Below are 15,000 nucleotides of genomic sequence, written 5' to 3' on the forward strand. Positions count from 1 at the left end.
AGTAAGCTAGTTAAGATGCTTACAAACGTTATTGAATTTATATTTTTGAAGAAATATGAAAAATTCATAAAAATTATTAGTTTCGAGAAATGTTTTACAAAGAGTGTCTCCCAATAATATTTTTTCAATCGTGTTTTTCTTGAAATTATGTAATAAGCACCTTCAGCGTTTTGAAAAACGGCTGCAGTATAAGTCAGGAAAATATAATAATAGGAGATAGTTCTATAAGGTTGAAGTGCGGGAAAAAAAAATGTATATTTTAGGCTTTTAGAACATGCAGGGACAGATATAGTATAAGGATTTGACCTGAATGATGAGTCAAGCGAGAATGAGTTTTGGTTGATCAAACTAGAGAATATAGCTCCTTTGAGCAGTGAACTTAATAGTATTTGTAGAAAAGAGAAAGAGATGCAACTTCACAACAATGGGAGAGAGGCTCAAACTTGATAGATAAAGCAGGTCCACCTACATTTACAATGCGCTTTACAACTAAATTTACCATGCGAACCTTGTCCAAAAGAGAAAGTGCATCATTAAAAAAACCAGCCCAAGTATGACAACAGGACTACTGACTACAGGGAGGAACAAGAGAGTTTTAGAGTTAAAGAATGAAATCAGGATTAGGATTATGGCAAACATGATAAAGAGAAGCAACCTTAGCAGATCCTAACTTTGCAATTGATTGTATATATGGTTTCCATGATTAGTCGGTTGTGAACAATAATTCAAGAAAATGAAAAAAAGAGAACTCATTGAGAGGGTTGCCATTTATTAATAAAGGAATGTTGAGAGTTAAGTGATAGTAGTTTACAGTTAACTGAGTTTTGTTAGAGTTAAAATTCGCAAGTCACTGCAAGCACCAATCTGTTTCAGAAATGAGATAAGATTCAAAATTGGCTGCAGTTCAATGTTTTTTATTTTTAATTGAAATTTTTCTTTTATAAAATACATAATACTGGTTGCTATGTAAAAATATACCCCTACTTAATATTGTTTGGATTTTTCTTTTCATAAAGTATTAAGTAAAATTGATGACTGTTCTTAACAACAGCGATATAGTTAGTAATATAATTGTACATTGGTTAAATGGTTTGCAAACATTTATATTAGTTTAGTTTGTAATCATTGTGCATTAATAATTATTATTAGTTATGTTACATGTTGTATCATGTTACTTATGTGATATTGCATATATTTCAAAAGTACTTTATATTAATTTAAAAACTTTTTTGATATAAAAATATATTGCTCAATATCACATATTAAAAAAAAAATTTGCAGCTGCTCAAAGCAAGAAGGATAGGATAAGTCTAATAAATAATAAATTACAATTGAAATCACCAGAATCTCACTTGAGTTGACCAAGGGCTGAGAGTTTACCCCTGAGAGACCTTGTTGACTTGAGTGATTAAAAATGATATAGTGATCATAAGAACTTAGCGTTATTATTTATTCTTTAAATAAGTATAAATAAGAATAACAATAAAAAAAAGTGTTCTGTTATGATATAGTAACTGTATAGACTTCTTTGGGGACCTTGAATACTAAGTATCCGCCAATCATATTTTATTATACTCTCATTGAGAATGATGTTTAAAGTCTAATATATCTTGGTGAAAGGGTTCGCCTGTCTCCTCTGAGTAAGCAACAAAATACAATTGTTTATTTATTTAACTCTTCCAAAAATGAAATTGGCAGAATTAGTAAAGTTATGCTTTATTAACTTGTAAACATACTTGACCTCAATCAATTTTAGATTTACTCCTATGTATAATAAGGGATTGTTAAAGCTCGGTTTTTATTACAAAATTTCATTTCGCCCCTATTTAAATTTATCTTACACCAAAAACTGTAAATGCAACATTATTTGGTTCAATCCTCCTTTCAGCAAAAATGTTAGCACTAAATTAGAAAAAGTTTTTTAATACTTCCTTATAAATCACAAATTTCATAAAATTTTTAACAGAAGCACAATAAAAATAGCTTAGAGCTGTATTCTGAGTACGGAAACAATTTTAAATGCACACACTTTTATCAATAAATTCTACTTTGGTAAAAGGAAAGCACCATTTAAAATTACCCAGTGGGCACAGGACCTAAATAAGACGTCTTTTGAACGTTCAAAAGACGTCCAAAACGTTCAATAGACGTTTAAAAGACGTCTTTTTTACGTCCTGTGCTCACTGGGTAGATATCAGCCATATAAAATCATTTAATATTCTAAAGTACAAAAATGACACTGACTAATCAAAAGAAATTTCGAAACTATAAAATGCAAATTTAAACTCAGTTGTTAAATGGAAAATAATTCAACAGTGCAGTTCCTATAACCTTACCATAAAATTCTGTAAATTATGCATAGATGAAAAGTATGGTATTCTATTCAAAAATCTCAATTTGTTAACAATCTTACTTAGTCCTCTGCTCTATGTCTTTTTAGAATATACTTTCTTAATAACCTTCTATGTAAATTATATATACAATCCACTGCTAGTATATTATCTGTTAAGGTTTCACTTTATTGTGCTCACCATTTTCTTATGCCCAATTCCATTCTTAACCATTATAAATCTTTTAGTTGTCCTTGTATGGAATACTGTTGTCATATTTGAACTAGCTCTTCTAATAAGACCCTCTTTTTTTTAGACAAGGTCCAAAAACACATTGTAAATGTTGTTGTACCTGCTCTAGCTGTCTAGCTTAAGCTTTCATTGTATTGTCATAAGATTTCATCTCTTTCTCTTTTTTACAAGAACTACCATGGTTGCTGCTCAAGTAAGCTATCATCACTTCATCAACCAAAAGTTAATCTTGTGCAACTCATCATTCAGCAAAGTTGCATCCGTTTACTGTCACTGTTACCTTCATGCTCAAAAAAGTGTTAATCATTTTTGTTTCTTTCTTAAATAGCAATGACTTAAAATTCTTTTGTTTTCATCTTTACCTGACCCATACATTTACAGGTTTTTTATTTCTTCTGTGAACGTCTTTAGTTCTCTCCTTTGCTTTTAGTCACATAAATAGAGGTTGTTTACAGTCTTGTTGGAAGTGAGTTTGTTTAAAAAAAATTAATAATAAAAAGTCATAGTTTTCAATATCTTCAATCAGAATTTTATTTTACAAAATGAGTTGAGTGATTTTCAATGCCTCAAAATTACTAATCTTAATTTAAAATTACTAAACTAAACTTAAAGTTTTTTCTAGCTATGTTTTTTTTTTGTTTTTTTTGCCTCTGCAGCAGCACCTTCTGGAGAAGCAAGACTGTCTTATTAAATTTATTCTTTGTTAAGTTTGAGACCATATTTTTTTTCAGACTATCTTCAGCTTATTAGGACTAATTACCTGAGCAAATTCATAAGATAAATATCTCAGTCATGAAACATACGCAACAAATTTCTCTCCGTATTTTGACGCTTTTAGAGTATTTAGCTTTTTAAAAAATTCTTTTATTTGTTATAGTCTATAATATCTTTACATATGTTATTAATACAATATCTATAAAACTTCAAATATTTTTCATTTTGTATTTTTAAAAAATCGAAAAAGGTTAAAAAATAAAAGTTTCCAGTGCACAGTGGGTTAGAAGCCAGCAAAGCCCAAAAAATAAAGTTTAAAAAATCTTAATTTATTTTTTTTAATATCGGTTAAATATGCCTAATACGAAAATAATATTATTTATGATAAAACATTAAACATAGTAATAACTGACCGCAAAATATCCTTTAGCAAGATAATCTTAAAAATTATCCTTAATCTTTTTAAATATTGCAGTGATATTTTTACATTCATTTTATTTTATAAGGTAAGAAAAGCCTATGCCAATTTTTTTGTATATGTATGTAGACGTATAATTGATCATCAAAATGCCCTTTTAAAAAAATAAATAGGCCAAAATTGAAGACTATAACTACAAATACATTATTAGAATTCTTGCAAGTATGATTTCATATTTTATGATTTCTTATTGTATATATCTATTTTTATTGGCCTACTCTATTATTTTGTGGCCATATATATATATATATACTAAATTATTTATTGTTAAACTCATTGTTGTTCTTTTTTAATTTTAGATGAATAGAAGACAATTATAGATTTAAATTAAAGAAACAGACTGCGATTAAAATGATATACTTAAGTAAACTGGTTGAGTATGTGAAAAATGTTTCACCGAACGCGTTTTTAGATATAAAACCAACATTATCAGCTTTTATTCATTAATACAAATGTAAAATGGCAGTTGTAAAAAGTGAGTAGTCACAGTTTGAAATTAAATATGCTACTACTTGGCTAGATAGTATTATTTCTTTTAAGCTAATTAAAGCTGCTACTCCTGAAAAAAATCTTGGTGGAAGACCAGAAATTCCCTTTGATGAATCTTAACTCGATCACAGGACTGAAGAGTTTCTAACATAATACATATGTACTCTACTAATAAAATTTTATATGCAGCCTTAAAGTCATTAAAAAAAAATGGAAGAAATGTAGAGGCTAAGAGTGTCAAAAAGCTTTAATATATACCTACTCAAGGAAGTCTTTCATCTGACAAAGCATTAGCACTCTTCTTAAATGCTAATCTGTCAAAGGCAATATACCAACTTCTCTGCAACAATGCTTTAGATCTAGATTCAGCTATTTACCCAACATAACATAATATAAAGAGTGCAAAAGATATGTTATCCAGATAATATTAAGGTCTCTGATTACCCTGCAGAAGTTCAATTGCAGTCTCTACGTCAGCACAAAGCACAGTGGCTTTGTGAATCTCAGATAGAAGATCTGACTACTGATTCAGAGTCACTTAAAATATGTAAAAAACTTACACTTAGATCAAAAATAGGATTAAATGGTGCAACTGGTTAGTCAGTGTATAAGCAAACAGGTACAGATGAGGTAATTTAGAAAATTAAGTATCTTTATTTATTATAGGCTTTGTGTCATTAGACTTATACTTTTTAAAAGATGCGAAGCGGCAGCTTGTTTGGAGGAATCACAAATCTTCATTGCCTATTTATTGCAAACCTGTTTGGTTTAAATATATGAATGAAACAAATAAAGTGGTTATTAGCAGAATTTGAGTGAATTAAAAATGACATCAACTCACTCCCAGTTTCAAAAGTGACTATTGCTGGAAAGAAAGTAGATGTATATCATATGTATATCATGCGGTGTGGTGTAGTGGTAAAGCGCTTGCTTTACAAGCAAGAGGCTCCGAGTTCGATCCCCACCACGTCCCTGGTAGTACCGCGCTCAACTTGTTTCTCCGCGCAGCGGCCTTGTTTGTCAAGGTTCGTGTTTCGGAGTTATAGAGTTGAGAGAGGGTTATAACCACTATTAAGTAGCCTCCTCATCTGTAGTGGCCTTCTTGGTCTTGAGGAGGTGAATAACAAAAAAAAAAAAAAAATATTATGGATATCACTATGATTGATGGGAAAGTGCAGGCCATCATTTACTCCGCTACAGCTTCCACTCAATGCTGCAGTGCTTGTGGCATCTCACCGAAATTCATGAATGATCAATAGTTTTAAAAAAAGAAGTGAAAAATGAGAATCTATAGAATGGCATTTCAACACTTCATGCCTGGATTAGTGGCTGTTTGAGTGTTTACTACATATTGCATACAAGATTCTAATTCAGAAATGGCAAGCAAGAGGTGTAAATTTTTAACCTAATGATGCCACCAGAAAGAAGGAAATACAAATTGCATTCCGAAATGTGATGGGTCTTGTTGTAGACCAGCCATGCTCTGGGGGTGCTGGTACCTCAAACGATTGGAACACTGCACGCCTTGTATTTCAGCAAGCTGAAAAATCTGCTGAAATAATAAGTGTTAGTCTTGTTCTTATTAAAAGACTGCATACAATATAGGCAGTGATGTCATCTGGAATTGATATTGAATCTAAAAAATTTTAAACATATTGTTTTGAGATTGCAGAGTTGTATCCACAGTTATATACATGGTACCCTATGTCACAGACTTAGCATAAAGTTCTGATTCATGGATATCTAGTGGTAGAATTTTTTAGCTTGCCTCTTGTCATGATTTCTAAGAAAGCACAAGAAGCTTCAAATAAGTACTTTTAAAATACAGGGAGTGCTTTACTAGAAAATATGACAAAAAAAAATTAATTTGGACGTGTTTCATCATTTTTTGTGCAATTCAGATCCTTTAATGGCTCATTACCGTAAAACAAACAGTTTCTAATAAAGCTATTCTGCCTGCAGATGCAATTGCTCTGTCGAAGGAACCCAGCATCTAGTATTCTTTATGACTTTTTAGTGGCATTTTTGTTATAAATGTTTTTGCAAATAATGTAAGTGTATAGCAATAAATGTTTAACTACCTACTACATTTTGTTTTTGTCAATACAAATAAAAAAACTTTTAAATATATTATTATAGCTTTATATTATAGTTTTTTCGTTTTGATTTATTATGAATTTTTGGCTGAAAATTTGCCATTCTAATCCACTTGTTTTTTAATACTATGTATCGTAATAATAAAAATTCTACTCTTTTGTGTTACTAAATTATTGCAAGAATCTAGAATAGTATATTTAAGGAAAAAAAAAAACTTTAAATAATATTCTTGTTGCTAAATATATTGCTTGCCACAGAATTTTTTCCTAGGGAAAAAAATTGGAATTTTAAAAAATTATGCAATAAAAGTCAAAGTTTTTTTAAAACTAAGTTGTTCTTTTTATGCATATTTTTTTTTTATATAATAAACTGTAATATAAAAAAAATTGGTCAAAATATTTTTAGGGGTTTTAGCTAAAAAATGTCACTTTAGACCCACTGTGCAGTGGTTGGATTTGAGCCACGGCTTCTCAAAGACTTTATAAAACGGAAATAAAGCCTATAAATCAAAATTAAGAAGATGTTGCCGCAATGTAATTTTCAAGCAAAAGTAAAACTTGATATATGTGTTAGTATGTTTTAACATTGCATAATTTGAAGTTTACGTAAGTTAGATATTTGCTTACATTTTCGTTCATGTTTTTTTATCAAAAAAATGGCATGACACTTCCGCCCCATTACCTCGGTTCCAATCGCTGCCAAGGGTTCCGTGTCAAACACACTCGAAAGGGCACTACTAATATTACTTACTTTATTAAGTTCGGCAATAATATAAAGAGATTTTTTCCCACTAAATAAGTTGTTTACAATTTACGGGATTTATTTTTGACGTATTAAAACACACATATATTTATAAATTTACTCTATAATTAAAAAAAATTACTGAACAAACTGAAACTAAAAAGTTTCTGAATTTAATCTGTACAGGTATATACTAGAGTCAAAAAGCCATAGAACAAAACCTCATCTTTAAAAAATGTATTTTAGCAAGTTATATAGTTGTAGTTTTTTATTATTTGCAAACTCTTAAAGTTGATTTTTGTTGATTTAGTAATTTCATAATGATAAATTTATATATTGAAAGAATATTGAAAGTTATGTCAAAAGTACAGTGGGTACAGTTCCAACTAAAAAAAAAAATACATGACAAAAATGGCTTCAATATTATTACAATGATAAAAAAGACAACTTAATATGATTTATGTCAACTTAAATGAACAACTTTTTTTGTATTTTTTGCAACATTTATATTCACCTAACTCTCTGGGTTTAACTCCCCAAGTTTAATGGTTATCATTTAAGTTTCTCAAGGTATTTTGTTTAAAAATAAAGTACTTAAAACAATTTTTTGTAAAATAAAGCTAAAGGTTTTAATTATTTACATTTTTATCAAGCATCTACAGTTCAGTTATGTTTATTTATTGCATTTATTTACGTCAATTTAAAAAAGTATTTTTTAATCGCATAAATGAATAAAATTATTTATATTTTATTTTATAGTTTTAAAAAACGTTTTACTTAAATTTGTTAAAATAATTTTAATTCTTTATAATTTTTTTATTTATTATTAACAGTTTTTAATCTTTGCAACCAAATTTCATAAAAACAGAATATGTATTATTCTTTTGTATTGATGATGCAAAAAATATTTGAACAAAATAAATTTAAGTGAATATTGAGTTTGTTTCCAAGTGTTTACTTGGTTTCGTTATTGCTTAGCTATTTTTTTTTACTACAAAATAAAATGTTTATCATTTGAACTTTTTTTTATTTAGAAGGGCTGCAGTTATGCATATTTGTTTGTACAATATTTTGTTCTTGTGGAAGTTACATGGATGTTTAATGAAGCATTTTTTCAGTTTCGACAGTTTTTTTTTGTTTTCATTACAAAATCCTACATGTGGTTCTACTTCATCGTTGGCTGGTGTAAGTTTCTATCAAATAAAATATGCATGTATAAATATCAGCTCTCGATATTTATACATGCATGCATCTCGATATGTATATATATATATATATATATATATATATATATATATATATATATATATATATATATATATATATATATATATATATATATATATATATCTATATATATATATATATATATGTATATATATACACATATATATAAGCATCGGAATTAGGGTCGGCATTCCTAACTGCCAACCTGAAAGTGTTTGAGGTGGGTAAAAAATTGCCGGCCTCGTTTCTATATTCTGTAATAAGACCTTTGTATCAAAAAATTTTTGCCGACCTGATGCCGACCTCAAAAAGTATGAGGTCGGCAACTTAGTGCCGACCTCATTTTTCCTAAATCCGAGGGTTGTTTAATAAAAATTCTTGATTTACATGTTTAATTATTTCAAATTATATATATATATATATATATATATATATATATATATATATATATATATATATATATATATATATAAACACTTGTGGAGAGTATATATATATATATATATATATATATATATATATATATATATATATATATATATATATATATATATATATATATATATATATATATATATATATATATATATATATAATTATATCATACTCATAGTATTAACTAGTCTGGAAACGCGGGCCATCTTCTATGGATTTCGTAAATAACTTGAACGTTTCAAGGTGACCGATCTAAAAGTGAATGAAATAATTTTAAAATGACTTTTTCTGCCGCAGTTTCTAATAATTTAAATGAATTTGATGCTGATGATTTGTTAGAGTCAGATCCTAATTTTAGTTTAACTGTTGAGTTAGCTGTTGAAAATATTCCTAATGCAAATGAAGAACGTGTATTTTTGTGTTTATATTGCAAAAAAAAAAAGAGGTTTATCACAAGGAGGTTAGAATCGTCACCTTAATGCCAAACACAAGGCCTATTGATAAATAGTTAAGAATAAAAGAAAGTAGAGCTTATTCTTCATTCTAATTGCTTTCAAAATTATTTGTTTCAAGATGCAGAAAAGCTTGCCATAATGAATGCCGCCATACTAAAATAAGAACTGAATTTAAAAGTTTTAAATTGATTTGTATAGAGGAGATCAATACAGCTTATTCTTTAATAAAATTGAAGCATTTGATGAAAATGCTGAAAAATTTTACCCAGCTTTTTAGAAAATATTTTTTGAAGCACCAAGTCACTTTAAAAATCTTAGCCAAAATTGCACTCTTTTTTTAAGTTTTAAAGTTGCCAATCTTGTCTTGGCTCATCATGATGTTTTAACATTTAAACATGAATCCCACCAGTTTACAAAAATAGAAAAATCTATTATCGCTTATCTTAATGGGTATGTTTTTGGTAACTTTTATCGTAGGATTAAATTTTGTTCAAACATGTCTAGTTTGTAAACAGTGTTTACAATTCATATGATAAACACTGTTTAAATCATAAACAGTGTTTAACATTTTTGCTTGCTGGTGAATGTTCAGGAGAAACAATTTTTTTTACGTTTAGTGCATAAACATGTTAATTTGCATTATAGGGGCGGTTTATGGTAAGTATGTAAAGAGGTTATTTAAATCTTTACTACCACAGATTACCATTTTATTTCTGTGGCAAAAAAATTATCTCATACTATCAATTGCAAAGAAATAGTTGATACATTAATTAAAGACTCTTTTGTGCTTGTTAACTTTTAAATTATACATAGTTCAACTAATTAAAAAAAACCAGCACTTAATTTATTATTTAATAATTTATTAGAAGATTTTTTAACTCTGCATATACCTGTATACATTTTCCTGTGTGAAAGATAAGTTGCAAGCTTTTAAGATTTCAAAAAGTCAAACTAAATCAAATGCATTAAGAACAGCAATTTAAAAAAAAGTCTAAACTTTAGAACAAGAACTTGAAAGACTTCAGGAGTAGTAAATAATTATGCCATTAACATTTTTAAAAGATATGTGGCTATGAAAATATTAATGGCATAATTACTTACTACTCCTGAAGTGTTAAAATGAATACTTAATGACTTACTTTTATGATGTATAAGTTTATGATATAAATATGATATACTTCATATATCAACTTTGCTATAAACAATATCAATAATAAAATTAGTATAATTGTTTGCACAATTTCAAATCGCCAAGAACACATCTAATAATTTATATTATTAACATTTTTTTAAATTGTAAGATAAATTTTGATATAGACAGATCTTTAAAATTGATTATTTATGACCAATGTTTTTATTTTATATTTTTTTTTAGTTAATTCACCTCCTCAAGGGCGAGAAGGCCCTACAGACGAGGAGGCTATTATTTGTGGTTATAACACTCTCTCAACTCTATAACTCCGAAACATGAACCATTGACGAAAAAGGCCGCTGCGTCGAGAAAAAAGTTAAGCGCGGTACTACCAGGGATGTGGTAGGGATTGAACTCGGAAACTCTCGCTTATAAAGCAAGCGCTTTACCACTACACCACTACCGCATCAATATATTTATACAAAAAAATATTTTAAAAATAGTGTACTTCGTTTTGAATTTTAAGATAAAATAAAAAAAAGAAAATAAGTTGAAATCTTTACATGTTAAATTTTATGTGAATAATATTAATAATGGAACTCATCTGAAAATTTGTTCCTCTATATATATATAAATATATATATATATATATATATATATATATATATATATATATATATATATATATATATATATATATATATATATGTATATATATATATATATATATATATATATATATATATATATATATATATATATATGTATATATATATGTATATATATACATATATATATATATATATATATATATATATATATATATATATATATTTATATATATATATATATATATAAATATATATATAAATATATATATATATATATATATATATATATATATATATATATATATATATATATATATATATATATATATTTGAATATATATGGTTATTAGTAGTAGTTTTTAAATCATCTAAAATTGTAAAAAATATACCTGAATTTTCTTGTTTCCAGTATATATACCAACACAAGGTTAATACTGATATAATATTTGTTGAGCCTCATAAACTCTTTATAAAATATAGTGTTTATGAGTCTCTATTAGCTAACATTTTAAATAAATATATTTTGATGATAACATATATCTTAGGTCATCCATCTAATTATACAGTCGATAAAATGCGTTCATATATTTTAATTATATGACATACAAACCAATTTTTTGAAGCAGCAGATTTATTGAATTTATAAAATATTGCAATTTACTCGCAATAAAGAAGTGGATCTTTGGTGTAATGACGTTCACAAATATTAAAATTTCTTTTTTTAATTTGAGCTTTTAATCCTCTGTCAATTACTCTGCCATGTTTAATTACACTTATTAACTTCTGACTTCAGTTTGCGCTATATTTGTCATCGTTTGTTGGAATACGAAATATAGACAATTCAACATGATTTCTTGACACTGAACAACTCAACATAGCGCAACTGGCTCCCGGCATTTTCAATATTTATCACAGATTAAATGAAATTAAACAACAGCAAAGTACGATGTTTACAATTTGATGAATTCTAAAGTAGTCTGAGCACTAGTATAGAGAGGAACTTAAGTTTTATAAGTAAACAGCCTGCGTTTTCAGGCTACTTTATATTAGGGGTATGACAATTTTTCAACCCTTTATCCCCGTATTCAATTTAATGGAGTTTTTATGCAAAGATCAAGGAAATATCAAACATTTATAGCATATCTCAAAAAAGTTCACATCCCATTTAAAAACAAGATTTATGAAATATAAGATATATAATTTTGCGACACATGTTCCAGTACTTTAAAGAAAACCAATAAACATGAATAGTTAAAATAATTTTACAGTTTATTTGACAATAAGTATTTAATGTTAAGTTTTTCTATGCTATGACATAAAGGCACTAATTCTTGCATCACTTTTACCGCACGTTCTGCACATATATTAGACCATTGTGTTGGAATCGGTGTTGGCTCTGTGGACCAAAATGTCTTCAGCGATTTTAATGCTTTTGGATGGTCATTGTATGCTTCTAATAGATTAAAAAAATCTGCAAGATTGAACTATATATCACTGCAGATAAAGTCGCATGCTGCTTGAGCAGATTTTGATTCTTGATAGTCTGGTATTAGAATGGAAGCAAGGAGAACAAAAATTAATCTTAAGTTCCATCTTGTATTGCTTATAGTAGGAAGTGATTTGCAATTCACTTTTAAAAAAGTGCCTGCGCTTTTAAACTTTCTATAACAAGCTATTAAGTGATGCAGGAAGTCCATGTCATCTCGCCAGCGTGTCCAATTCACTTTCGTTAAAGGATCTTCAGTATTCTGATATAATAATTTCAGGTTCTCGTACTCTTGCAGTAATATTGTCACAAAAGGGTAATAAAGATTTAGTGATGTTGTTGAACTTTCAAAAAAATCATTCATAATATGTTTTAAAAGAATATCTAAAGTATGGTGTTAACATCCTATAAAAGTAGGCTTTTCTAGTCCAATGGTTTTGAAGTGTTTCTGTTTTTCTGTAGCAGTGTTACTACCCAAATTCATATTCCGTTATTTGCAGATGTTGTGTAAGATACAATTATTTTTATGGCTGGCCACAGCTCATTTTCATCCAGCACAAGCTTTATCCCATTAAATATCGTTTCACCTTTTCCATTCATTAGCTAAGAACAGCAAGTCTAACCTCTCTCTTCTCATTTTTTAAAACAACTACTTGATGTTCCATTTTTTTATGTGCTTTCCATCAAAGCGTAGAGACCACTTTTCATTTTATAAGTTATACATATACTTTGCTTTTAACTTTTCTCCATTTTTCATGACACTTTTGTAGACACGACTTTGAGTTAGAGTAGGAATAGAAATTCCCCTTTTGATAAAGTTTTGCAGACTTGTGTGCAAAACTTTATCAAAAGGTGGAATTTCTATTCCACCTTTTGATAAAGTTAATCATTTTATGTGCTTTTTTGGTACTAATCTTCAAAGAAATCACCAAATTTACACCCAAGTTTGTTTTTTGTATTTTAGATGATGAAAAACTTTTGATATCTTCAGATTCAGTATCACTGCTGGAACACTGCTCTTCAGTTTCTGAATAACCTTCCTCACTAGCTGATTCATCGAAATCTTGGTCTCGGCTGATGGACGTTTTTTTTTTTTTATCAACACTAGTTTTCTTGGATACTTAATACCTTAAGTATCATCAATTGTGGTGCAATATCCAACTCTTTCATTTGTTGACATTTGCAGACCATAAAATTCGTTATATGTCTGACACAACCATTCACCTTTCTCATCAGTTATGTTAAACAATTGGGTAAAATTTTGAGTTCCGGGTTTTTGACTATTTTTATCAAGTTTTTTCAATACATTTTCAATTTTTCTTTCTGATGCTGATCTGCCTTGTAGAATTGGAATATTCAGCTTTCTCCATAGTAGTTCAGTTTCTTTAGCCAAAATTGCAACTCTCTCCTTTCTGCTTTTTACATTTGATGACAAACTTTTAAATTGATCAATAATATACTGTTCTGTTGGCATTTTATTCATTTTGCCAATAGTTTTAACAACAGCACATCTTCTTGAAGTATTAGCTCTTTCAAACCTTTCTAAAATTGATTCCCAAACTTTTTTGTTCTTGTCTGAAGCAAGACTATTTTTAGGCATTTTTGTATTTCTATTATAACGTTATTTATAACTCATTAGGATAATACTAAAAAGATAGGAAAAGTTATTTTCAGCTTCGAGGGTGATTTTTTTCAAAAATTAACATTAAAAACTTATATTTTCTATTTATAAATATAATTTCTCCACTCATGGTGACATTGGGAATTAAAAATTCTTTAAAAATTTTTTTTTTAATTTTATATATACATATATATATATATATATATATATATATATATATATACATATATATATATATATATATATATATATATATATATATATATATATATATATATATATATATATATAGATATATATATATATATATATATATATATATATATATAGACTGTTCACAAAACATGCGTGAGGGGCAACTAACTTTACTTGCCTTCTCATGTATGAGGTGGCAATGAACCTATGTCAAAAAGTATAAACAGTGGTTGGTTGTGACAACTGCAATCTCAGTTCCCTATATTTAAAAAACGGCTATTTTTCTTTACTGAAAAATCAAAATGAGTAAATCATCAGTTAAGTTTACTTTTTGAAATTGTACTGGATTTTTGTTTTGGTGATCTGAATACAGATCGAACTTTGTCCTCTGTGAGCAATCTGTTGTGTTTTTCACTTTCATTGGAATGTTTATTAATATTCCAATCTGAATGGTCATTTATAAAAACAAAGTTTTATCATATTTTTGAAAACTTTTGAAGCATGACTGAGTATACCAATAGTTTGGTGAAAGTCTTTCAGTCTTTTACTTGTTGCTTATTAAGCCCAATCATGTCAAAAATCAGGTAGGAGAAGTCATTAACCAAGACAGGTGATTTTTTACCTATCTTTGTATCCATTTTTTAAATTTCCTTGGTATCAACTTTTACTTTGTTCTCAGGCTTATAATATTCAGAGCTGGGCATATCAAATGACAGATTTGCTGATGCAATTTTCAC

The 15,000-nt window shown here is 27.9% G+C and overlaps 1 protein-coding gene across 2 annotated transcripts in view; it reads left to right on the forward strand.

Annotated features, from left to right (window-relative positions):
• LOC136086677 (vasoactive intestinal polypeptide receptor 1-like) overlaps positions 1-15,000 on the forward strand; it is a 120,806-nt gene that overhangs the window by 62,896 nt on the left and 42,910 nt on the right. For both annotated transcript variants that reach the window (XM_065808918.1, XM_065808919.1), the window contains exon 8: positions 8,136-8,286. In XM_065808918.1, coding sequence (XP_065664990.1) covers positions 8,136-8,286 — 151 coding nt within the window. The remainder of the gene's footprint in view (positions 1-8,135; positions 8,287-15,000) is intronic.

This window comes from Hydra vulgaris, chromosome 11, assembly GCF_038396675.1.
Source record: "Hydra vulgaris chromosome 11, alternate assembly HydraT2T_AEP".
Lineage (NCBI taxonomy): Eukaryota > Metazoa > Cnidaria > Hydrozoa > Anthoathecata > Hydridae > Hydra > Hydra vulgaris.